Raw genomic sequence first — 27,159 nt, forward strand, 5'->3', positions numbered from 1 at the left:
TACACGAGCACAGCGAAGTTCACGCGAGCCGTACTAATCAACGTCTCAGGTGACATACTCGGTCGACAGCCGCCAGAGTAACGCGATACGCGCCCGCCGACGTTTAACCGTGTGTGAAAGAAATAATATAAGCAATATTAAATCCAAGAAATTGTGCAATTGTTAAATAAACCACGTAACATAAAGAAAGTGTGTTAGTGATTTCAAGAAGATTTCCTTCCATTCGTTTGATCCTGCTCGGAGTCCCAACTCCTTAGGCTTAACGAACCCGACTATCCCTAAAAATTAACGTTGTAGCCCATCCGGGGTACAACAACTCGTAATACAACACATCTTTCCAATCCCACCAGATATAGAGCAAAACCTTCTTGGTGTGGATATTGGGCTTTGGCGTCGATGTCGAAGGTTGATCAGCGTCAACCCATGATTTTCTACGTTTAGGGTTATCATAAAGAATCTACCGAGGCACTTTTCATCGTCTGTAATAATTTTGTGCAGAAAATCTTTTTTCCGGAACTTTGAAAGCAAAGTGAATGCAGTGTCACGCCGACGATTTTTGTTGTCTTCGAACAATTCATGCGGAACTCATCTGCTTTTCTTCTCAAACCTTTCCCATCGTATGTAAACGTACGGAAATGGTTTGCTGCGTAACGCCAAGCTGTTCTGCAAGCTCCTTTTCAGTTTGCACAGAGTTTATATCCAGCAGTGCTTGCAATTCGTCCGTTTCAATCTTTTGAGAGCGTCCAGCACGCGATTCATCTTCAAGACTGAAATCTCCTTGGCGAAATTTTTGATACCATTTTTGATACCATCTTTTACATGTACTATGACTTACAGCGTTCTCTCCATATGCAGCACAAATCATTGCAGTGGCTTCAGCAGCATTTTTCTTCAGATGAAACGCGAAGTGGATGGAAAATCGAATATGCTCTTTTGTTATTGCCATCGTGAACTATTGATTTTTGAGGTTATGTGCATCAAACGCCATATGGCATTTTAGAAAGCCAAATGTCAACGCTTTAAAATCGTAAAAGGGCGCGAAGATATATAAAATTTAAATTGTTATTTCGGTTATATGAACTCTAAAGCTCAGAACTTTTTTGTACACCTAATATAATTCATCTTACGTATACTGTAACAAAAGGTGCGCATATGCATTTTACGGAATCCAGCCAGTGTTTAGTGTGCAATAACTCGGTGTAGTGCAGTGAATCGAATTCTTTCAAGACAAAATAAACATATGATTTGTTCAGTTATCTTACCAAAAACTTGAAACAACCGACCCTAAGACGTTAAAAGACGTTAAAAGGGACGTCTTACGTTCTAATTTTGGACTTCATATTGTCTGAGTATGTACATATTTTTCATTATAAACGCCAACAAAAATGCATAATATATAAAGAATCTACCACATTTTTTAGTTATTGGATTCAATTGGATTGTCCTCTCTTTCGTTGTTCCAATAATCTTGATTTCGCCTTGCTGCTCGCACACGTGGACCACGTATTCTGTTGCGATATTTTTCTTTTGCCGTACGAAGTGCCTCCTTCATATAATTTTGGAACTCAGAACGAGTGGGTTTTTCAAAATGCCGATTTCTACATGTGGTTTCTAAAAAAGAAAAGTAAGAGAAGATCATTAATATAATCCCCAATAGCAAAACCTGCAGAAACAGATTTTGAGCAAAGCCTACCAATATTTGGTGGCAAAAAAGCAACAAATTACACACAGAGTCTGTAATATCTGATATTGGGAGCAAACTGTCCTTAAAAACATGACAAAACTTGCCGACATGTTATGCCAGTAGATTGCTAGCAAAAACCGAGTAGAGCCTGTTACTATCGTTTGATAGCAAAAAGGCAACAAATTATACACAGAGTCTGTAATATCTGATGATGTGAGCAAATTCTCCTCAAAAATATAACAAAGCTTGCTGATATGCTATGTCAGCAGATTGGCAGCAAAAACCGAGCAGAGCCTGTCATTACGCATATTTAAACATAATTGGAAAATTAGATGGCGTCCGTTTCTCGCATGCAAAATTTATTAAACTTTCTATATAAGCGAAATCATAATCAAAATTTAAACATGCATTTATTATTTACGTATTTTTATGTATATGTTTGCAAGACATGATGCAAGACATAATCGTTCAACAAGGAAGTTAGAGCAAACTCTGTTCGATTTTTGCCGTCAATTTGTTCGCATAGCATGTCAGCAGACTCTACACGGTTTTTGCCATCAATCTGCTGACATAGCAGGTCTACAGGCTCTGCTCGGTTTCTTTCATCAATCTGTTCGCATAGTACGTCAATAGGCTCTGCTCGGTTTCTGCCGCCAATTTTCTGGCATAGCATATCAGCAGGCTTTGTCAATAAATCCCGAGCCTAATGCGGACATAGATGGCTATGGATTTGCAGTCAATATTTGATCGAATTTGTTGCCAATTTGCTAGCAAATTGTTAACATTTTGTTTGCTGAGTATATATATATATATATATATATATATTTTTTTTTTTTATTAAATTTTAATTTAAAAATATATTTTAAATAATAGATCAAAATTATCAATTTAAATTAAACGTTTTATCATTACAAGAATTTAATTAAAAATTATACATGAGCGGTAAACGTTTAATGAAACACCTAAATTTATACATACACCTAAGTTTATTTTAAAAAAATTTTTATCGTCATCGATAAGCTTAACAATTTTATTATTCTATTGGAACTAATCAATCACATTTATTGATAAATTTAATGACTAAAGTAATTGGTTAATTCTCATGGAAGTATTGGTTAATTGGTTAATTGAAATATTTAGGTTTCTACAATTTGTATAAATCATGAAAAAATTTACGCGAAATCAGAATGAACAAAAAATAAGAAAGTTATTATACAATAAATTATTTAATAAATAATGAAAATTTAATAAAACCAATAAAAAGTTTAAAATGATATTACAAATTAATATAATAATTTTTATAAGCATATAAGATATGTCATGCGTGCGTGCGTGCGTGCGTGCGTGTGTGCGTGTGTGTGTAAATTTTTAATTGATCTTGTTAAATTTTCATTATTTATTAAATAATTTATTATAAATAATAACTTTCTTATTTTTTGCTCATCTAATTGCGCGTCATTTCTTCATAATTTACAAACCAGATCACAGATTTTCATCATTTATATAAATTGTAGAAATATAAATTACACCATTTTAGATTATCTCAATTAACTCGACCAATTTTTTCAAGAAGAATTCATCGCCTTGTCATTAAATTTGTCGATGAATGCGATTGATCAATTCCAATAAAATCATTAAAATTACTAAATTAATCGATGATGATGAAAATTATTTTAAAATAAACTGAATTTAAATGTTTTATTAAAAATTAACTTCTGATTTATAATTTTATGTTGATTTCTATATTATATTAAAATATTTATATTCATTATTATAATTACGATCTCTCATGTTAAACAATATTCTTAAAAAAATAAAAATAAAATTCAAGATTCATATCTTTGCATCCGAGAACTTTTTATGTTTACAGTTGTATGTACAAGTTTTATTATCGTGTTATAATCATGTGGCAAAAAATGGAAATATATATATTATAATGGAAATATATATATATATTTATAAAATACTTAACGCAACAAAATAAATATCATAACAAATTTACTTTTTATAAAAATATGTCTGTTTGATCTTAAGTTGCTTTGTATTAAAAATTTCACTTTATTTAAAATATATAGCAGAACGCGTGGCAGACTGGCATATATTGTGCAATATTAAAACTATTTTGGAATTTTAGTACTTATTAGTTAGAAAAATATATGTTTAATAAGACATTATTATGAAGCATCAAATCCTTTATAATATATAATTATTAAGTCTTATTTTTTTGAAACTTTGAAATTCAATTATTTGGATTTTAGTTTTTAGAATTATATAATAATTTACATAACTTGATGTTAATTATTGATTTATATCAAATTTGTTATACAAATGATATACATGGAATTATTTAAGTAATATAATACTTAGATTAGATACATATTATTTCAATTAAGTCAGGTAATGTAATTTTATGATATCATTATTTTAAAAAGGAAATTAGAATTACTGTCATTTGACTTTTAGAATAAGAAGGTTTTAATGGGAATATAAAGATATGTATCACATGAGTTTTCTTTTTTTAAAAACAATATTTATATATTGAATCTTCAAGATGAATTTTCATGATGTAACTTGGCGCCATTTTTTGATATCAAATCTTTTATACAAATGATACTTATTATTAGAGTATTACATTACATATTATTTGAACATTATACATAAGATTACATAATTTTGTAGTATAAACAGTAATATAAGTTTTTGTAATATAAATTTTATATTAATTGTAATATAAATTTTGTAATATTATTTGTATTATAATATAAATTTTGTAATATAAACAGAAAAATTCTGAATTAAACTGAAAAATTTTGAATTAAAACAGAAAAATTCTTTGAAAGATATGTGTCAAATTTTATTCTTATTTTTTTAAAAAGATTGAACTTTCCAGATAATGTAACTATAACTTGGTGCCACTTTTTTGATATCAAATCTTTTATACAAATAATACATGTTATTAGAAATGAGTAATATATATTATATATATTATCATTAAATATCAGACATAAGACGTAATTTTGTAATATTTGGATTGAAATAGAAATACTTTTAAATATAAAGGTATATACTCCAATTTTATTTTTAAGTTTTTTTAAGAAGATATAAGTGACGCCAGTAATTGATAACTTTTAAAATAGCTGTTATTACATGGGTTGAAAGGAAAAGGTTTTAATTGATACTGTTACGTCCAACCCGAGGTAAATATATTTTTATGTATATTTTTTCTTAATGGATGGGGCTTGGAAGGACGCTCCAAATACCCTCTCGCAGATGGCCGCGCTGAGGCGTTCCTACGAGTCGGACACACCGTGCAGAGCCACGAGTGCGAGTCAACGTCTTGAAAAAGACGCTATGACTTCGACTGCCTGACGTGCGTCCGTCGGTCCGTAATTTAGGCAAGAGAATTTAATCTCTTTTGCCAGGGATAGGACCATGCGCGAATCTTGGGATGACGAGGAATGAAAGAGGGAGTGAATAACCAATCGATAAATAGTTTAAATTTTACATATAATTAACAATTTTAAGACGATACAAAGTTAATTACGTATCGAGATCGTATACAAGATCGCACATTAGTTACCATCGTATCATATGTTTTTTTTGTTGGAATATATTTATTGACGATATATAAAAATATAAAACAGGAAGGATGTTACGTACAGAAATTCGTGTGGTCTAGAAATCGACGGGTGTATTGTTTGGTTTATCTGTGTATAATTCTATTAATCTATTAGTTTATTTTAAAATGTATGTTGTTGACTGTGTGTGTTTTGAGAGGAGGTCGGGTTTTCGCTAGTGGGTTCTATGAGAGGAGGGGAAGGAGTCCGTAGTTCACAGAAATCGCCCAAGGATTTCAGGGAATCTGAGTATGCCTGGAGGTGGCGCTCTGGGAAGAGTACACTGAAATCTGGGGGTGGTTCAGATTCAGTTTGGTCTTCAGGTCTGATCGGGGAATAGGATGGAGGAGAAATGGGTGAATAATAATTGGGTCTCCTGCTGGAACAACTCGTAGTTTCTTGATGTAAAACCTCGGATGTCCCAGGCAAAGGATAGCTTCCCGTCTGGCGAGCTCGCTTGTTCCGACGGTAACGGAGCCTCTTCAGGGCTCGCCTCCGTCTTTGAGCGTCGGAGAGTGTGGATGATCCAGCTTTCACTAAAAAGGAATGGATTTGGAATGTGAAAGAAACGTCGTTAATTGCGAACCTTAAGGCTATCTCTGAAATATTTCAGGAAACCGAGAGATCCGAGAGGAGAGAAATGAAAAAAGGGGAAAAAGAAAATCGTAAGAGAGGAGAGAAAAGCCAAAAGAATAGATTTCCCGGGCTAATCGACAGCCATGAACCTGCTGAGTGCTCCGCAACGCATAGGGAGCCCGAGAGGTTCGACGGCTGAAGCCAACAGGGAAGAAGCAGGTTTTTTGCCAAACTATTCGGCAGCCATGAACCTGCTGAGTGCAACGCATAGGGAGCCCGAGAGGTTCGACAGTTGAAGCAAGGAAAGAAAGAGAAAAGAAAAAGAAAAAGGGAGTAGACGTGTAAGGAGAACGGCAGAGGATAGAAAGGATGAATGAGGAAGTATAAGGAGAAGAGACCCGAAAATTATTACTAAGAGAATTTTTTATGTATAATTAAACTTACTTTTATTCTGTAGAGTTGAGATCTGCGAGATGAAGCGGTAATAGTGTCGTCAGAAAACTTGATCGCTTATTCTTGTTGGTTGTTCAACTGACACTGACTAAATTATTGGTAACTTGAATTATCGACAAACTAGTAAAACGAAATGTTCCGACCGTGTAACGAAATGGGACGTTGCAGAGTGAGTGCGTCCGTTCCGTGCCTTTAAGGGCACTATATATATATGATTTCGTTGAGGAAAACACGTATTGTTTTTCCGTGATTAGGATAATAGGGATTATCCGTCTAGCCAAATTCTTAGTAATCGACTCTCGGAAGGGATTAGCGTAACCGTCGCGACCGTAACACAACATGTGTCATTCATTTATCTGTTTAACTAAATTCTAATAACTGATATCCGAAAGAGGAGAGTCGCGCAGTCATCAAGATGTAACGTCGGTATACTTCAGCGATTAGGATAATAGGGATTATCCGTCTAGCCAAATTCTTAGTAATCGACTCTCGGAAGGGATTAGCGGCGTAGCCGTCGCGACCGTAACACAACATGTGTCATTCATTTATCTACTTAATTAAATTCTAATAACAGATACCCGAAAGAGAAGAATCGTGCAGTCGTCACGACGTAACACCCCCCATCTTAGACAAATATCGGGGGTACACGATATTTGCATTGAAAAGTAATAATTCTTCTCTTTCGATAGGCACTATTGCGCTTTCTCAACGCGAAGAAGAAGGAAAGAAAGGACCTTGTAATTTCTTTCGTTCTTCTTGAGTTTTCCTATTTATAAATGTGTATGTAGATTATATATATATATATGTTATTTTTTCTCTCTTCCCTCTTTTGTAGAGAAAAAAAAAAAATTCTTACTTGCAATGATAAAAGCGGTCTCTTAAGGTGTTAATTATAATTATTTATCTTTTCTATTCTTTCTGTTCATTTGTTGTGTACTCATATACATATTTTTCTGTGAAATGATTTTTAACAATTACATCATTATATTTATGATATATATATATTATATATTTTCTCTCCCCCTTTTTTTATATGTATATGTATATCTAGGCATTTGAACAAAAAGTTTAGTTATTCTTCCCTTTTACATATCAAAGATATTGAAGGAAGAAGAATAAATTTAGTATGGGGTAATTAATTTAGTGCTATTATTATATATGTTTTTCCCTTTTCTATTATCGTTACTATCATTATTATTTATTATTATATTATTTATTATTATTACTATTTTTGGTGTATAGATTATTTAACAGTTGTACTAATGCACACGTTCTTTCCCTTCCATAAATGAGTTCATTTGAAAGAAAAAGGTTTACTACAGGTGGTCCGATACAAAATGCCAGAGGTTAGTTGTCAAGTAACCAGGTGTTATCCTTTCGCACGTGTGGATACTCTCTGTCGTTGCCCGAGAATATATATGCATATGGATGCACACATACATAATCCCTTTCGATGCTCTCCTAATCTTTGTTTTGCTGATTTCTATTTGGTCGCGAAGATGCACGCTATTTTATGTGCATTGTTCTTATGAACTGGACCGTGCGGCACTACTATATTCTTAGATAGTTTCGGATTGAATGATAACCGATTGCTGATAGTAATGCCTGATGAGAGTAAAATGCATCTGGATTATATAGAAGGTTGATAGGCATCGACAGAAGAGATATATATGTATATATATATATATATATATATATATATATATATATTTTTTTTTTCCATCTGGCATTCGGTATCGTGATCCTCCAAGGTTGTTTATAAGATTTAATTTTAAGTAGTAGAAAGGAGAAAAAGTGTACATATCTAATGTTAAAGTTACTTACTTAATGGAATTGCAATGGTTTTTCCTGAGACTATTACTATCTGTTGCTAATGTATTTCGTATTATCTTATGATTACATTTGTTAATTTCGACAGATGGATAAATATTTACCGCGATTCTTTTGTCAATCCGTGCATATCCTAAATTTACGAGGGCGTCTCGAAGATTCAACTGCATGTAGCCGTTTTCGTGTGAAATAACCAGCTTGATGAGTGCGGTTCCGTCCGGCAGAGGATGTATTATTTTTAAGTATCCCTCCTGTTCCTCTGCGAGGATTTGGCACAATGTCCTGATTTTCTTAGACCATACTAGAGTTGGCACTGCCGGGCCAGTGTAGGCTAACCCACACTTGAGAGCTTGCCACGGCAATTCTTGAAAGCGATCTTCTAGGATGTATAATTCGTTGAATCGTCGCCACACTTCTCGTCCTTCGTCCCTGAGGGCTACCCGGGCAATTCCTTGGATCCGCCCGACTGCCGTTATTATTCCTCGGTGCCATATGTCGCCTTCCTTGATTGCGACGGCCAGATTTATTTTCACCAAGTGTGGCCAGCAGATGAGGGTATTTGACTTCCGATTCATTCGGAACCCAAGTTCCTCCATTAATTCCTTTAGGCTCGGCTCTCCAGTTTTGAGTCGTATCCAAAAGAGGTGCGGTGATTCCATCCGGAGTATCTTGCAGTCAAGGCGCCCACGGGTCAAACAGCTGGTATCGATGACGTTAGATTCCATTTTTCGGTATTATCTGATTGCAAAGATATGGATGATGATATTAAAGAAGATTTTAATTTTTCAATTGTAGGGAAAAGGTTGGTTGAGAGGTTGATACAACTTCCGTGGGAAGGAGAGGATACATTGAGTTTGGATCTGCGCCTTTCGTTGGAGCTTCTCGTAGTGCGTCGCTTGGGATTGTATGCTCGGAATTACATTCAGGAGGAGGGGCGCTCGCCTCCGAAGATTTTTTCTGTCCGTATGTGCTAAGGTGTAACAAAAGATGGGTGATAGAATCCCAGATAGATCCGAGTAGATGTATTGACCATCCATACACGGTATGCAGGGTATATGCGTGTACTGCTGTGTCTAGTATCAATTTTAAGATTCTAATAGTCATGTATATCCCAATCATTCCGGCGCTGATGTTACCAAAAATGAGAAACCGATCCCAAAATTTTTCCCAGGCAGTTGTAGCTATTTTTTCTATGGATGCTTCGTCTAATAAATTAGAAAATGATCCTCCGTTTACAGAGCCAGGTTGCCCTAGCATTCCTCGGGCTATGGTATTAAGTACTGCAGGCCGTTCCGCAGGAAACATTATATGATCCCGAAGGTCCTGTAAATCCTTTTCCGTGTATATCCCGCTTGTGGCGAGTGCTCCAGGATTAATATACTTCCAAGTTAATTTGGTGGTTGGTTTTATGACGATTGGGGGTAGTGATTCGATTGGTTTGGGTGTGAATTTGTACCACGAATCTCCGAGTAGATACATGGCGGATGCGAGTTTATTACAATTTACCTCAGTTCCTTGTTGTAATAGAATGTGTGTTTGAGGGGTTAAAAATTGTGTTTGATTGTCTCGTATTACTTGTAATTGATCGTAGCATTTGTCAGTTTGAGCAATTTTTACTTCAACTGGTACGCACTTTATTATGTGTATTACCTCTCCGGCTCGTAGGGCCATATATCCTGGTCCCTTCATTAGATGATAGGCGAAAACATCTGGTGACTGAGTAGCTATAGCTAAAGCATTCTTTAGCATTTTTTGCTCGAGGTTACATTGTTGCAGGAGAACATTTCGGTATAACTGGCTTATTTGTGTACGGACATGCCTTTCTACGTATACGAATTTGGAATTTACATAGGTGAATATATCGAAATTATAAGCGCGGTTTTCCATCTTTTTAAAAACTTTATTATCAGGGGTTGTTATAAAAATGAATAATTTGGGATGTTCAGTTCGGGTAAGCGTATATCCGCATTTTGAGATAGTTCCCTTGCTGGTTAAAGCGAAAACCATGTCATCCGCAACCAGGGCATAGATTTCCGTGGGTTGATCGTCCAGTTGGTCGATTATTTTTCCTGCGACTCCTTCATATAATAAGCCATAATTACTAAGTTGACAATCGTCTTCGGGTAATGCATTCCAGAATGTATCTCCTCCTTCTAGATCGATACACCGAGTAGCCGTGAGTTCACAGGTTACTCCTGAACGGAGTATAATCCTATTAGTATCTACTTTTACTTTGGCTGTATAATCTTGTAAGGTGATCTTTATAGTCGCGAGAACGGTGACGTCTGTCCATGTTCCATAAGGGTCTGAATACGTTCCCCCATGACATGTTCCATCGGCATCTAATTGTCCCGCCAACGTTACAGGCCTGGTGATCGTTTGGTTGGGAAGAATGCCTGTAATAAGCGTTGCTCCTAGGTGGTAGTGACCAAACACATGCATATTTATGCATGCTCCTTGGGATATTTCTTGTATGTATGAATTTGCCATTGGGAACATCCATAGAGTGAGAAAACATTCCACATTTTCTGATTAGTCTATCAATTTCGATTTTACACTGATGTACTTTTATGCTTTTAAATTCATTAACTTGAAGTAATTGCAGATAGACTCTGGCCTTCGTTAGAGTCTGCGGCGGAATGTCGCATTCCTCGATGTTCAAGAGCGACAATGTAGTAGTTAAATTGGCCTGCGGTGATCCACAGTCATAGCCTATTATTCCGTGAGCTTTCCGAATCCAAATAAGTGTTATCATTATGGCGATCCTTCCGATCATCTGAAAATTTAATTATTCGAGGTTGGCTTGATATGAGAAATCCTTAAACGATTGGGATGAACTACGCGACTGTTTTTCTTAATTTTAATTCTAACGTTATTTCGATTTAATATTTCTAAGACTTCATGCGGGCCTATGTATTGGTCTCCAAATTTTCCTGGTTTGGGCCCCTTCTGCAAGAATACGTAATCCCCTGGTTTGAAAGTTTGTGGTTTAATCTTCTTGTCGTAATATTTCTTTGATTTGATTTTTGCTTCGACAATATTTTCGCGAGCGTTTGCTTGTATGGTGTGAAGCTGAGTAACTAGATTTATTAAATATTCATCATAATTTGCCAGTTTATCTTCTGGAGCTAAAGGTTCGCTAGACGGTATTCTTGCTATTTTCCCGAAAACTAATTCGTATGGGGTATGTTTAGTTGCTTCGTGTACACTGGTGTTATAGTTGAATGTAGCGAGACCGATCCACCTGTCCCACTGTTTTCCTTCAGTTGCATATTGTTTTAAATATTCACCAAGTGCATGATGGGATCTTTCTAACGAACCATTGGATTGCGGATGAAAGGCAGTAGTGCGCAGTTTGCGAATCTTGAATATTTTAGCGAGTTTTTTCATTAGATCGCTAAGGAAGTTTCTTCCTTGATCAGTCAATATTGCTTTTGGTGCTCCTAGTATACAAATAAATTTATCGACAAATGCTTCCGCAATTGTCTCAGAGGTTTGATTTGGCAACGGTATTGCCATGTAAAACTTAGTTAGTTGATCCTGCAAGGTTAGAATATATTCGTTTCTTTGTTCGGTTTTAGGTAACGGACCTACAATATCCATGGCTACCTTATCAAAGGCGGATCCTGGTGTATCAGTAATGATCATAGGCTGTTTAGTTTTGACTCGTACTAATTTTTTTAATTGGCATTGCAGGCATTGTTGTATGTATTTTTGCACATCTGATTTTAAGTCTTCCCAATAATAATTGTGTTTAATTCTATTGTATGTTTTAGTAACACCTCGGTGTCCTCCTGTGGGCGCGCAATGTATCTCACTGATTATGCTTGGGCGGAGATCTTTTGGGGGATATTTTGTTAATCCGTTGCAAATAATTATTTTAGTGTACGCGTCAACGAAGATTAATTGTATCTGTGTTTTGATATTGCTCCATGGTATATTCTGGATAAATTCGGTTTTGGCTATACTAACGGTTTCCAGTTTTAATTCGTCTGCTATTTTACGCAGGTCTTTCAAAGCTGATGTTATTTGTATTAAGGTCATTGTTGGTCCTTCTCGTTGTCCTTCGCTAATCGTTAAAACCAGGTGATAATAGTTCCTATACTTTATGGCTCGAGTTTTTCCTAAAATAAGATCCCTTAATTTAGGTAATTCGTTTCGTTCGAACAATTTTTGCGAACCTAAAGGTTTTCCGTTGATGTCGACAAAATAGACTATATTATCCTTACGTAAGAATAACAATTCTCGAGAATCGATGACATTGCTTTTCAGTGCCCGATTTTCAATAATGATAGATTTAGTTTTCCTTAAGTCATTTTCTTGATTATCCTCTTCTTCGTCTTCTTCTTTTCCTTCTTCTTCCTTTTCCTCTTCTTCGTTATTTTCTCTACTCTTTGTGTTTTCATTCGCTAAGTCTGTTACCTCTATAGTTTCGGGATTGATTAGAGAATATGTTTGCGATCTTTTCAGGTGATCATCCTTTTCTTTTATTGTTTGGCTTCTCGTTTGCATTTTACGAAATGCGGGCGGATTATGAATTAATGCTTTCTCTATAATTTTATTTTTTGTCGGTTCGTTTAATTCTTCTTGGGTGAATGGTATGGAATCCATGTTTTCTTTGAAAGAATTGTCGATATCTGCCATTTCGGATTGTTCGTTGTCCGATAAATATAATTCGAAATCTTCGTCCTCTTCCATTTCTTCTTCCTCTTCGGATTCTTCCAATAATTTGGAAATTACGTCTGCATCTTCTGGTTTATTAGGATTTAAAATTTTCCTATTGATAATGGTTTTGCAATCTATTTCTACTGGGTTCCTTGGTAATGCGTCGGCATTTACGTTAGTTTTTCCGGCTTTGTATACGACGTCATAATCATATTCCGCCAGTTTCAATCTCCAACGAAGTATTCTCATATTTGCGTCTTGTGCATTCTTAAACCATAGTAAAGGCTTATGATCAGTAATTAAGGTAAATTTTCGTCCATAAAGATACGGTCGAAAATGTTTAACACAATAAACTATTGCTAATGCTTCCTTTTCATAAGTATCGTATTTTAATTCATTATCTGTTAAGGTCCGTGATGCATACGCGATTGGACGATCTTTATTTATTTCCCCTTGCGATAGGATTCCTCCTACGGCTATTCCTGAAGCGTCGGTTGTTAAAATAAACGGTTTTGAGAAATCGGGATATTGCAAGATGGGTTCTTCGTATAGTTTCTGCTTCAAAGTTTCAAATGATTCTTCCTGTACAGATGTCCAGTCAAATCGTGTCTCATTTTTTAACAGATTTGTTAATGGTTTAGCGAGTTTCGAGAAGTTTGGAATGAATCGTCTATAATATCCTGCTAATCCGAGAAATTGTTTGATATTTTTAGGCGTTTTTGGTCTAGGAAACTGTTGCACTGCTTCCAATTTTTTGGGGTCTGGTTTAATCCCGTTTTTGCTGATCACATGTCCTAAATATGTTACTTCAGTTTTTAGAAATTCACATTTATCTGGCTGTAATTTTAAGTTTGCTTCGCGTAATCTGTCTATTAAATTATTATACTTCCTTTCGTGTTCCTCTAGTGAGGAGGCATATATAACGATATCATCCATATAGACGAATAATTCTTTCCCTTGTAATCCAATTAGCACTAGATCCATTAGACGCTGGAAAGTGGCAGGTGCGTTTTTTAGACCGAAGGGCATTCTGTCGAATTCGTAATGCCCGAAAGGAGTAGTAAAAGCTGTTTTATGGCTATCTGAAGGATCCATCTTGATCTGGTGGAATCCAGAGGCTAAATCGCAAACTGAGAAATATTGCGCTCCTCCTAATTGATCAATGATATCTACAATATTCGGTAAAGGGTAAGCATCTCCAATGGTCTTATCGTTCAATGCTCGAAAATCCAAAACCATTCTCCAGCGTTTGTTTCCCTTTGAATCTTCCTTTTTGGGCACTATCCATATAGGAGTGTTATACGGAGATTGAGATGGTTTTACTATTCCAACTTCTAACAATTCTCCTACCTGCCTGTTTATCTCCTCTTTATGAACTTGTGGAAATCGGTACTGTCGTGTATTTATTGGCAGATCATCTATGGTTGGTATCTGATGTTGCAATACATGAGTAGCAGTTAATTCTTCGCCAGGTATGTGGAATCTGTCCTGACTGATTTTTATAAGTTTTATTACCTTTTCCTTTTCTTGTTCGTTTAAGTGGTCCAACCACAAGGATTCTATAATTTTAGTAAGCCGATTCCTTGCGTCCTCCTTTGATATTACTAAGCATTTGTGGGGATTATCGGTTAAGGTAACGAGTGATAATCCTTGTGTGAATTTGTCTTTATGTTTCGATTTATGCTTGTGTATACATTTATCAAATATTTCTTGAGACTGATTTTGTTTTGATGAAAAAATTCTAGAAGACGGTTTTTTTATCTTTCATTTTGCAGTTATTAATTAAGTTTGTCCTTCCTATGAGCTCCTTGATAGTATTTTGAGAGGTTTCTGTTCCTTTTTTATTTCTTTTCTTCGAGATCCCAATTTTTCGAAATTTAATATTTTTTAGTTGAAGTGAGAAATTCTTATTTTTAATTTCTCTTGGATAGAGTTGTGTCGCGTTACGCAGTGAGGTTTGGTAACTTTCCTCCTCGCAACCGACGGAGTTGGGAATTGCTAGAGAAGTGCGGAAGTTTTCCTCTGCAATTCCAGGATTCTCAGGAGAGGTTTGGAAATTTCCCCCTCCAAGGATCTTGGGATGAATTGATATTGAAGCAGAGGTTTGGTAACTTCCCTCTGCAATTTCAGGATTCTCAGGAGAGGTTTGGAAATTTCCCCCTCCAGGGATCTTGGGATGAATTAATATTTGAGCAGAGGTTTGGTAACTTCCCTCTGCAATTTCAGGATTCTCAGGAGAGGTTTGGAAATTTCCCCCTCCAGGGATCCTGGGATGAATTAATATTTGAGCAGAGGTTTGGTAACTTCCCTCTGTAATTTCAGAATTCTCAGGAGAGGTTTGGAAATTTCCCCCTCCAAGGATCTTGGGATGAATTGATATTTGAGCAGAGGTTTGGTAACTTCCCTCTGCAATTTCAGGATTCTCAGGAGAGGTTTGGAAATTTCCCCCTCCAGGGATCTTGGGATGAATTAATATTTGAGCAGAGGTTTGGTAACTTCCCTCTGCAATTTCAGGATTCTCAGGAGAGGTTTGGAAATTTCCCCCTCCAGGGATCCTGGGATGAATTAATATTTGAGCAGAGGTTTGGTAACTTCCCTCTGTAATTTCAGAATTCTCAGGAGAGGTTTGGAAATTTCCCCCTCCAAGGATCTTGGGATGAATTGATATTTGAGCAGAGGTTTGGTAACTTCCCTCTGCAATTTCAGGATTCTCAGGAGAGGTTTGGAAATTTCCCTCTCCAAAGATCTTGGGGTTGAAGCCCTCATTTTTATCTTTATTTTCTGATTTTTCATGGGTTTGATTTTTATTTTCAGAGTTCATAGGATTCTTATTTCTCTCTTGGTTTGTATCTGTAGTTCTGTCTTCAAATAAGTAAACGTGTTCGTTCTCGTTAACTCTTTCGATATCATTTTCATAAAGGGTATTAACCTTGTCGTTGACGGTTTCAGTACTGTTCAGAGATAATGAGTACATTGGAAGTTTTGAAATATGCGCCTCGAGATTTTTTTCATGATCGTTGAGTATTTCATCGAGAGTCTTAAGTCGCAATATTGGTACTTGTATTTCTGCTTCTTCGTCTAACGTGCTTATGATATTTATGTATGCCTTTCCAGCAATGTTTTCTACTATGGAATCTCTCGAATAAATTCCATGTGCTACTTTTAATTTAGGTATGTATCCGATCTTTACTTCGGGGTTACCTATCCTCACATAAAACAGTGACTCTGATCGTGGTGGTACGATGATGATTTCTGGAGAAGAGAATGGTATATTAATTCCAGATATGTTTAGATGTCCCTGAGCATAATCTATCGTTAAAGAGGTTTGTTTAAAGAAATCGTTACCGAGTATACCAGACTGTGAAATAGGGAAATCGTTAGTCACTATGTGAAATTTTACTAAAATTTTAAAGAGAGTTAGGGTAATTTCACCGAGAGTATAAACAGGATATTCATTTATTCCATTTAATTTTAATATGCAAGAATAATCAATAGCAATGTGTTTAGGTACAAAATCCTTTTTGATTATATTCGGTCCAGAGCCAGTATCTAACATAAAAGTTAAAGGAGAGTTTATTTTATCTAAGGTTATCTGGACTGTAGGCACGCGACTATGTTTGTCGAGGTTTACTGTCACGGGTTGAGCATTCGGTGTGTTTTTTATCGAGGTGTCGAAGATGTCGATGGGTGTGAAACCTGCTCGGCCCCCCGTTGCACACCCGACTTCGGTGGACCATTGGAGTTTTCCGAATTGTTTGTTTTTCTACGATTATTATTTAAAATTCGTAAGTCGCAGTTTTCTAAAAGATGTCCTTGCGCTTTGCAGTAGCGACAATACGGAGAGCTACCCGAATTTGGGTTTAACTTAGATCGACAATCTTTAGCGGTATGACCGAAGTTGTTGCAATTTTGACAAGAGATTTTTGATTTATTTTCCGCTGTTTGCTGGTCATTCTGTTTTTTCCAGCAATTATTGGCCGAATGCCCGGGTTTGTCGCACCATTGACAGATTAGGAAAGTTTTATTTTGATTGCTATTATTATTCGTACGACAAGTCTTGGCATTATGTCCTGATTTCGAGCATAACTGACAGGTGATAATATTTTCGCGTATTATGTTAACGGTTCGTCGTGTTTGTGAGTCGCGAAGTCGACACGTATTAGCGTTGTGTTCGCGTTTTTTGCAAATCTGGCAGATAAGTATCTCGTTTCCCAAATTCTCAGCTCTACTATGATTTTGATAAGAATTTTGATTAAACCTTTTACAATTATTAGCTGAATGTCCACTTTTATAACAGATTTGACAGGTTTCTCGCGGTACAGTGATATCAATCGGTTTTGAGGTGGTACATGATCCGCGGCGCAAGTCTGAAATTGCGCGTAATTCTCTTTCTATTCGTAATGCATCGGCCACAGTTCCCTTGACATCGAGATTTCTGGCTACTCTTTGTTCGATTTCCGGATTCAGACCTCTAATAAAGCATTTACACATATCCTTTTCTAATGAGTCCATGATACTACGTTCTGGGAGAGAATTCCCGGAGTTTCGATTGGCTTCTAGTATTTGCTTCCCTAAAATCTTTACTCGATTTGCGTAAGTTACAACGTCTTCATTACCCTTTTGATAAATAGAGCCTAGTTCACCTTGTAATTGATATACGTTTTTGATGACCATAAATTTGTTTTAAAAAATTTGTAAGTTGAGCAACATTGTCGAAGTCCTGACCTGCGACGGTACGACGGGCTTCTCCAACTATTCGCGTTCTTATAACTTTAGTGAATTGTGATTCGGCTTCATCTGGTAACATGGATTTAGCCTCTTCACAACCCTCGATAAAATAACTTAGGGGAATATTCTGGCCGTCAAAGAAAGGAACGGCCTCAATAGCGTATTTTAGTGTGGCGAATGGATTAATTTGCGCCATATTTAATCTACTTAAATCTTCCGTCTGGCTATTGGTAGTATGGTCAAACTTGCCCGTTAATGCTAAATTTTCGGGGCGTAATGTATTAGATTCGGATGCTTCGCAATTGATTTCTGATTCTTTAATAATTGAGGTCTCTTCTAAAGGAAAGGCAATAGGTCTGGAAGCAGGTGTTTTTGTTGGAGTAGAAGTGTGTGTGTGTGTGTTTTTATCATTGTATTGTTAACGTGTTATTCTAAACACGTTATTTGCGATAAATATCATCACATGCCTCGGTAGTCGAAAGGATAAGATGCCTGCTCGGAAAGCAGGAGATCCAGGTTCGATTCCTGGCTGAGGTGGTATTTGTTCGCAAAATAATTACGAGTTTTCACGACTGGTTCGTGGTCGGGCCCCGCCGTGACGCACACCCTCCCTTCTTATTCCCTCCCTTATTATTCGGGGGCTCGAGCCATGCTTGATGCAATCTCTCCTGTCGTGCTCCAGGAGAATTATTTGTATATTTGCCAATGGCGTTGGAGGGTGTCGCCGCTACCGTCGTGACGCACATCCTCCCTTCTTATTTGAGACGCTCGGCGTTCTTGTTATAATTAATGGTGTGGGAATCTTTAGGAATTTCTTTAATGAAGCCTCACGCGTGAAGCCTCACAAACCTCGCGAACGCTTTCAATCACTGATACGGTGACGGTATGGGTACAAGAAAATAAACATGTGGTGAATGGTATTTCGATATTAATATATTCAAGAATTAGATTACACACCCGAATTGAATACTTCGCACATACACAAAACACTAGATACTATAAGACTAACTTAACTAGAGATCGAATTATAAGAAATAGAATCAAGGATTTTATGAATTAGAATTGGAATTGAGACTCGCACGAGATAGATTCTTACGACGTGGACACGAATGTGACACGTGTTGACGGTTCCGCGGCGCGCTCAGAAGTGTCGGAGTTTCGACGGGCATTGCGGTGCTCCGCTGCGGCAGCGCGACTGCGCAAGATGGCGGACGGCGTGGATACGCCAACGCACGTGGCGCTGGCGTGACATGAATTATGGAGCTAAGCTAGATGTATGTATCTATGGCATGCATTAGTCAGCCAATCAGAGGGCGGCTGACGGGGGATGATGCGCAGTAACAGTAATGTAAGCGTTATTGTAATAATAGTGTCTTATGCTCAATTAAATTAGTAACATTAATATCATTAATATGGTCTTATCATTAACATAGTTATTATATTTATTATATTTATTATATTTATTATATTTATATTTAAGTATATTTAAGGTACATATTAAATATTATTGTTTATAACTAATAAAGAAAAGTGGTCAGGGCAATCGACTACAGAATATGTGTATTTTATTAAATGTTAATATTTATAATTAGTAGAGGAAGTGATTATGATAACATTACATCTAGGTAAAATAATAGTGATGAGGCGCGTTGTGTAATGCGGAACGGCAGGAGAGCCAATGACCGTTCTCGGTCGCTGACCCGGCGATAGATAGTATTAAGGCTGTATTACATATGCAGAGGAAAAAAAATATATATGGGGGCTCTCCGGACGTTACACCTCCCCCCTCGGAAAGAAAATGTCGAGCGTACTGCGCGACATTTTCTCACATGGCATTGATAAGATTAGACGTTCTTAGTTCATACGTTTCTTATTCACTAACACTGATTACACTTTACAGCCTTTAAACAATGTTTTCATGTAGGTATTTTGCAGTTCACTGTATGAGCGCATATTCTCTTTTCATTCTTCCTGGGTGCCGATGCTGGCGACGGCTCGTCCACGGCGATCTGTTGTGTCGGCATGAGGCGTTTGACGCTAGGCGAGTCGCTGATTCATCGGCTTTCTCATGTGCAGTGATAGGTTAGTAACTGACGATCATACGGCTCCTAGCAGATGGATGTTCCATTCATAGATTCTATGTAGCGCGTATCCATGAATCATCGTGTCGATAACTAGCTTTATTATCCTAGCTATCACGAACAGCGCCAGCACTCCTGCGCTAGCAGACCCGAAAGTTATAAAACCGTCCCAGAGACGCTTCCCTGCACTCTCTGCAATCTTGTCGAGGGTGTCCTCGTCAAGGAGGTTCACTAGCAAGATGCTTCCTCCTGGGATGTCTTGCCCTAGTGCTCCTCTTGCTATAGTATTAAGCATTGAGGGGAAGATTCTCGACTGGGAACATGATGTGGACCCTTAGACGGTCGAAGTCATCGGCAGAGTAGATGCCGCTCGTAGCGAGCGCGTCCGGGTTCATATACTTCTAGCTCGGTGTTGAGAGTGGTTGTATGACGGAAGACGGGAGCGATTCCAATGATTTGGTAGTTAACCTATACCAAGCATCGTATAACTTATACATATTTGGCAACAGCTCGTTGCAGTCTTTGTGGGTGCCTGTCTTGGTGAGTATCCTTGTGCGTGGTAGCAGGAAGTATGACGCGTTCCTATACCACGCACAAGGATACTCACCAAGACAGGCACCCACAAAGACTGCAACGAGCTGTTGTCAAATATGTATAAGTTATACGATGCTTGGTATAGGTTAACTACCAAATCATTGGAATCGCTCCCGTCTTCCGTCATACAATCACTCTCAACACCGAGCTAGAAGTATATGAACCCGGACGCGCTCGCTACGAGCGGCATCTACTCTGCCGACGACTTCACTGGAAGTTCCTTATAACACCTCTCTGTGTGTCTTAATTTGCAGTTCACCGGAACACATTGGATAATGTGGATGACCTCTCTAGCAGTTACGACGGTGTAGCCTGGAGATTTCATAATTCGATAGGCCATCTCGTCTGACGCTATCGCTGACAATGACAGAGCGTTCTGCAGTATTTGCCGCTCCAGTGCGCACTTCTGCTCCATAATGTCGTGGTACAGTCGGGTAAGTTGATGTTTTACGTGCTTCTCTACGTACACGAACTTCGAGTTAACATAGGCGAATATGTCCAAGTTGTTCACGGAGATTCGAGATTTCACCCGAAACGTCTTTCCTTTCTGCGTCTCTAGGATGATGAGCTTTGGGTGCTCTGTACGATATAACTGGTATCCGCAGAGATTAAATTCGGAAGTCTTCGCCAATGCGAACGTCGTGTCCTTTGTCGTTACCGTATATACTATCGGGGCCGTGTGGTTGGCTCTGGGCGATAGTTTGGTTGCCATGCTCTCGTAGAGAACGTCGTATTGATTAAAATGGCAGCTATCCACGGTCGGCGTCGTCCAGAAGGTTTCTGTTCCGTCATAGTCGATGCAGCTGCCGTGTTGCGCTTGGCAACGCGTTCCGTTCGGCAGGTTGATCATGTCAGCCGATCGCTTATACGTGGTATCAAAAGATCGTAGGACGATTCTCAGAGTAGCCTGCACCACCACGTTTTCCTAAGTCCCAAAGCCATCCAAGTACTGCGTCCCGGAGCAGCGGCCATCGGCGTGCGCGGCGCTCGCCATAGTGACGCTCCTATGATTGGTAGCGTTGATTTTGAGGCGATCCACAACGGCAGTCCCGACGTTAAGCGTTCCTGTGTTGTGAATTCTTTGACAATTTTTTCTTCCGATTTCTTTCACATACTACTTGCATCCGTCAGAGACTATAGCGACGTGTGAATGCATGCCGCAGTAATAAATTGTGCGATCTATCTCCAGTCTGCACTGCACAGCTGTGATGCTCTCGTATTCTGAGGTTTGCATTAGCTGGACATAGGTCTCCGCGCTTTCCGGCTCTAGGTTCTCGACGTTGCATGTGCCGATATCCAGTAAGGATAAGGTAGTGACATTCAGCCCGCTGCCTCCGCAATCGTAGCCCATGAGGCCGAAGCACGTTGTTGGCAGCAGCAGAAGGTAGATTATTCGGTGTAGTTCCATGGTGATCCTTTGGACGTTGTCGATTGACTAACTGGCCCTCTTTTTCCTCCGGTTCGGGTTGTTGTGAAGGGGAGTGGCAAGAGGTGGAGCTCCGATTTTCCGCCCTTTTCAGCTTATCCGTTTGAACGGTTCGCATCCTACCTAATCTTATTTCTATTTTCGCGTTATTATTACTAAGTAATTTTACAATAGTATAAGGGCCCGTATATTGGGGACTCAATTTGTCTTTTCGGGGTTCGTTAAGAAGATGTACTTGGTCGCCTTCATTAAATTCACACACGTTTGCGCGGCGATTGTAGTATCGCTTGGATTGGCTCTTAGCGCTGTTCAGGTTGCGACGCGCTACTTAGCGCTTGGACTTCGCTCAGTTTGTTTGATAAGTCGGCATAATATTCTGCATAACTCTCGTTATTTTCATCGGTTCTCGCGATATCGTTAGTAAGCACGCGTGCGAGATTGCCGTAAACCAACTCGGGGGGGGTGAAACGGATACCTTCGTGTACGCTGGTGTTATATGAGAAGCTAGCTAATTTTAACAGCTTGTCCCAATCTCGGTGTTTATCGACGAACTGCTTGAGGTACTCCCAGAGCACGTGATGAGACCTCTCTACGGACCCATTAGATTGTGATCGATACGTGATAGTTCTAAAGTGTTCAATCTTAAATTTCCGAGCTACATTCTTCATTAGTGAATTTATGAAGTGTGTTCCCTGATCGGTGAGCAGCGCTTTCGGTGCACCATGCACGCAGACGTACTCGTTCACGAAGGTATCAGCGACGTCTATAGCGGAAACACCTTTGAGCGCAATAGCGGAGGAATGTTTCGTAAGAAGATCTTGTATGATAAGAATGTAAGAATTTCCCGAGCGCGTAGTCGGCAGTGGCCTCATGATATCCATCGACACCTTATCGAATGCCCTATCTAGCATGTCGGTCAATATTATAGGCTACCTTGTCTTTACGCGTGTTAATTTGTTTAACTGACAACTCCTCCAATTTGCTATATAGCGACTTATCTGTTCTTTCATTCGGGGCCACGAATATTTCTCCCGTATTCGGGCGTTTTTGTCACGCCTTTGTGTCCCCCGATAGCGGACGCGTGATACTCCTCCACTATTTTTCGTCTATTTTCTACAGGCGGGGTTACTATCTCGTTGGTACAAACATTTATTTTTAAATTCTAGTCCCATAGCGCATTGCGCATCTTATCCACTTTTGTGAATAGTATGCCATTTATGTTACTTTTACAGATCGACACGGTTCATAGTTCTAATTCGTGTACTATGTCGGCCAATGACCCGGCGATTTCTCGAATGCTATCAAGGATGGTAAGTGCGGAAACGTTCCTTTCGACGGGGAGCGCGATTATATATTTATTGCCTACACGTCTCATCTTGTCACGTCTGATTGTGTCGCAGGGTGCGGGCAAGAGATTTTGTTTATTTAGGATCTGCGACCCCAGATCGCAGGGTTCTCCCTTCGCGTCAACGAATATGACTGAATTGTCTTTCCGCTTCGCGAAGTTATCTCTAATCTTCCTTTTTTTAAGGAAGTGTAACTGATACGTTATCGGCTTCGAATAGATTTGAAACTGATACGTTTTCGTCTTCGGACGTATTGCTCTCGCGTTCGTCGGGATGGTCGAGATTATTGCTTGTCTCGTCGATTCCGTCGACGGCGGCATACGTTGTTTTCCACAGTAACCAACGGATATCCGCGGATTTCGCGGAACGAGATTGTCAAATAACGACTCGTCGGATTCGCTCTCATCGATTTCGAGCGATGACTCGCGTATCCCGGTGAAGGGAAGCACTTGTAATGCGGGATTTCGCGACAGCGCGTCCGCATTAGCGTTCATCTTGCCTGCCTTGTATACCACTTCGTACTCGTATTCGGCGAGTTTTAGCCGCCATCGGGCTAGACGCGAAATGGGGTCTTTGATCAAGTGTAGTTACGTCAAGGGTCTGTGGTCCGTTACTAACAGGAATCCACGACCGTATAGATAGGGTCGGAAATGATTTACACAGTATACGATGGCCAGAAGCTTCCTCTCTATAGTTGAATAATTCTGCTCCGGCGGGTCAAGTGCCCGAGATGCATATGCTATCGGAAGATCCTTCTCTGCGGTCCCTTGACCAAGCATGCCTCCGATGGCATACTGCGACGCGTCGGTCGCAAGCACAAACGGCCGTGTAAAGTCGGGGTATTGGAGCAAAAACTCCGAGCACAACGCGCCTTTCAACTTGACAAATGCCTGCTCCTGCTCGTCGTTCGAATGTGTTACGTCCCGGGCGGCGCTCGTTTTCGCGGTAGCGGAACGCCGCGTGGCACCGAACTTAGTAGGGGGAGGGGACGCGCTTACCGTTTGGTACACTGCCAGCAATCGAGCGGCAAATCACCAGCAGCGTATCGGGTTGAATAAGAATAACGCGTACGCCTTACTATCTCGACCGGTCACTGTTCTTCGCCGTTAAAGAGAGAGAGGAAAAAATTCGTCGGCGCGAGACGATTACGTCAGAGGCAGCGTTCGCGTCGTCGATAGAATAACGGAACCTCGAAAATTTTCGATTGCCTGCCCCTCTTTCTCAAGGGCTTGTAAAGCAGTTGTGAATACCCTAGAACACGTATCGCAATGCTCTATTTCGCGAATGATCGAGAGGGGGGTGCGACAGCACTCGCAGTAGTCCAACGGTTCGATATTTGCGAACTGTAAAGAGTGGGATAACGCTAGACGGAAGGTGAGAGTGCCTTCAGGAATTAATTCTTTACACCGATAGACATAGAGTATTCGCACAATTAAGAAAGTTAATATCGGCTGGAGTATTTACGCGACGATAATCGAAGGAAGTAGCGCAACGGACTAAGCTGACACGGTGGAGGAAAACCGCGGCTGGATGAGTGCGCGCTGTCCGTGATGCACGAAATCGGGGGCACATTAATTAATTGTTAATGATTACTTGCGTACATTGCAAACATCTATATATTTTGTAATATTTCCGAATCGAGGATTTTGAAAATTGAATCTTAAAAGCACGCACTTCCCGAGGGAAATCGGTACGAGCGGCAAAACTATACTCCCCCCAAAAAAAAGATCGGTAAAACCCTTCCGGCCAGATCGCTTTCCCTAATTTTTTATGCGATAAGCGGGCACGGACACGTTCAGGCTGATGCAACCGAAATTCCTCAACTGCGAAGAGCGTCATCCGAAAACATGCACGTGCGCGTAATTTTATGTTATTTAGCGAAATAATTATAAGACATGTGCGGCGAGATTTTTATATTTTAACCAACGAGACGATTTGAGAATATCCGTGCGCGGAGGTTCATATTCCGATTAATGAAATAATTCACTTATCGTTTAAAGGTACTCTACGCAGATATTCCTCGAGGGAGATTCGTGGTTGGAATTGGAATTCGTTCATCGGGGCGGTAGGCGCTGACGGGGCAGGTCGTCCACTCCAGAGTTTGTCTGGCACTAAGAGTTCGCATTCTCCGTCGATCTCAGTTATCTCTCCGATGGCCTCGTTGTGGTCGAAGATAGACGCGACGTGGAGGTCGTACTCCAAGTGTCGGAGAGAGGTCTTCCGATTAGCGCGGTTCCTTCTGCTTTTCGGCATTCGGGTGAGACTTCGAATTATTCAATTGTTAAACGAAGGTTTTCAAAGGGTTATCGTTCAGCGGCGAGTCAATTCGCGTTACGTTTCGGCTTCACGTGGGAACGATTGAATCTACCGCGGCAAGAATTTCGAGTCTCCGTTGTGGTAAGTGCGGATGGACGCACAACACCTGCTCCGGGAGACGCTCGGCGTTCCTGTTATGATTGACGATTTAGAAAATTTTTAGGAATTTCTCTGTTACGCGTGAAGCCTCACAAACCTCGCCAACGCTTTCAATCACTGATACGGTGGCGGTGCGGATACGAGAAAACATGGTGAACACGTGAATGATGTTTTAATATTAATATATTCAAGAATTAGATTACACGCACGAATTGAATACTTCGCACATACACAAAAACACTAGATACTATAAGACTAACTTAACTAGAGATCGAATTACAAGAAATAGAATGATGCGCAGTAACAGTAATGTAAGCGTTATTTATAATAACAGTGTCCTGTGCTCGATTAAATTAGTAACACTAATATCATTAATACTTATCATTAACATAGTTATTGTATTTATTATATTTAATATTATATTTAAGTGTATAAGCGTTTCCTAATTATGAGATACATATTTTATTAAATATTATTGTTTATAACTAATAAAGAGGAGGTTAGGGTAATTGCTTACAGAATATATATATTTTATTATCTCTAATCTCTTTCTTAAGAAATGTGACCGATACGGCACATTGTCGGCGTCAAACAGATTTTCGTTCTTCGTTGTTTCGCTCTCGCTCGCGCTGGTACCGTCGTCGGTATCTATTTCGGAAGTGTGTTCATCGGAATGGTCGAGATTGTCGCTTACTTCGCTGTTTTCGCTGGAGGTTATATTCAGGTTTCCGTTCTCCGCGACAATAGGCGTCTGCGGATTTCGCGGTCCGATGCCATCAAACAACGATTCATCGGAGTCGCTCGCGCTTGCGTCGGGTGGCGGCTCGCATGCTCCTGTAAGGGGAAGCGTCTGCATCACGGGGTTTCGCGACAGCGCGTCCGCGTTGGCATTCATCTTTCCCGCTTTATATATTACTTCGTATTCATACTCGGCAAGCTTTAGCCGCCATCGCATCAGTCGCGACGTCGGGTCTTTAACGGAATGGAGCCATGTTAGTGGTTTACGGTCGGTGACTAACTGGAATTTGTGACCGTACAGATATGGCTTGAAGTAATTTACGCAGTAAACTAAGCCTAAAAGACTCTTTTTCGATGGTTGAATAATTTTGCTCGGGCGGGCTTAGCAGTCGAGAGGCGTACGCAATAGGGAGATCCTTGCCTATTGGCCTAATATTCCGCCAATAGCAAACTTGGACGCGTCGATCGTCACGACAAAAGGTTTGGAGAAATCAGGATATTGCAGTAACAGTTCCGAGCAAAGGGCGGCTTTCAGCGTTTCGAACGCGAGTTCCTGCGAATCTTTCCACTTAAATTTCGCCTCCTTCTTTAGTAAATCAGTCAGGGGGCTTTGCCGTCTTTGAAAAATTTGATATGAACCGGCGGTAGTAACCGGCGAGTCCCAGGAATTGTTTTATATTTTTTGTGGAGCGTGGGCATGGAAAGTTTTGTAACGGAACGTCTCTGCGCGCTCGGATTTTTCTGTTGAAACGCAGTACAAATTTTTATCGCTAGGCACGGACGCGGGGACGTGCGCTCGGATTTTCGCTCGTCGGATGCCGGGTTCGTATTGGGATGCGCGTTGCCAGGCAACCGGGCCCGTGCGTGTACGTTGCTAAGCAACCGCTGACGCTCGCCGTGACACGTGGGCCGGACGTCGCGGGAAAGTCCGAGAACGCTCCGACTTTCGTTAATTGATGGAGTGACAATACTGAGAACTCTCGGTATTGTCGGGAGGAGGAAAATC

The 27,159-nt window shown here is 39.5% G+C and overlaps 1 protein-coding gene and 1 non-coding gene across 2 annotated transcripts; one reads left to right on the forward strand and one right to left on the reverse strand.

Annotated features, from left to right (window-relative positions):
• Positions 1-8,937: 8,937 nt before the first annotated feature.
• On the reverse strand, positions 8,938-10,916 carry LOC148937502 (uncharacterized). The gene is given in 2 exon segments (XM_089072417.1): positions 8,938-10,642; positions 10,644-10,916. Coding segments are annotated over 2 exon segments (1,977 nt in total). The 5' UTR covers position 10,916.
• Positions 10,917-18,018: 7,102 nt separating this feature from the next.
• TRNAS-GGA (transfer RNA serine (anticodon GGA)) lies at positions 18,019-18,090 on the forward strand. Its single transcript has one exon. It is a non-coding gene; the product is annotated as a tRNA-Ser (tRNA).
• Positions 18,091-27,159: the final 9,069 nt, after the last annotated feature.

This window comes from Pogonomyrmex barbatus, unplaced genomic scaffold (assembly GCF_055798465.1).
Source record: "Pogonomyrmex barbatus isolate J1 unplaced genomic scaffold, ASM5579846v1 scaffold13, whole genome shotgun sequence".
NCBI classification, from domain to species: Eukaryota; Metazoa; Arthropoda; class Insecta; order Hymenoptera; family Formicidae; genus Pogonomyrmex; species Pogonomyrmex barbatus.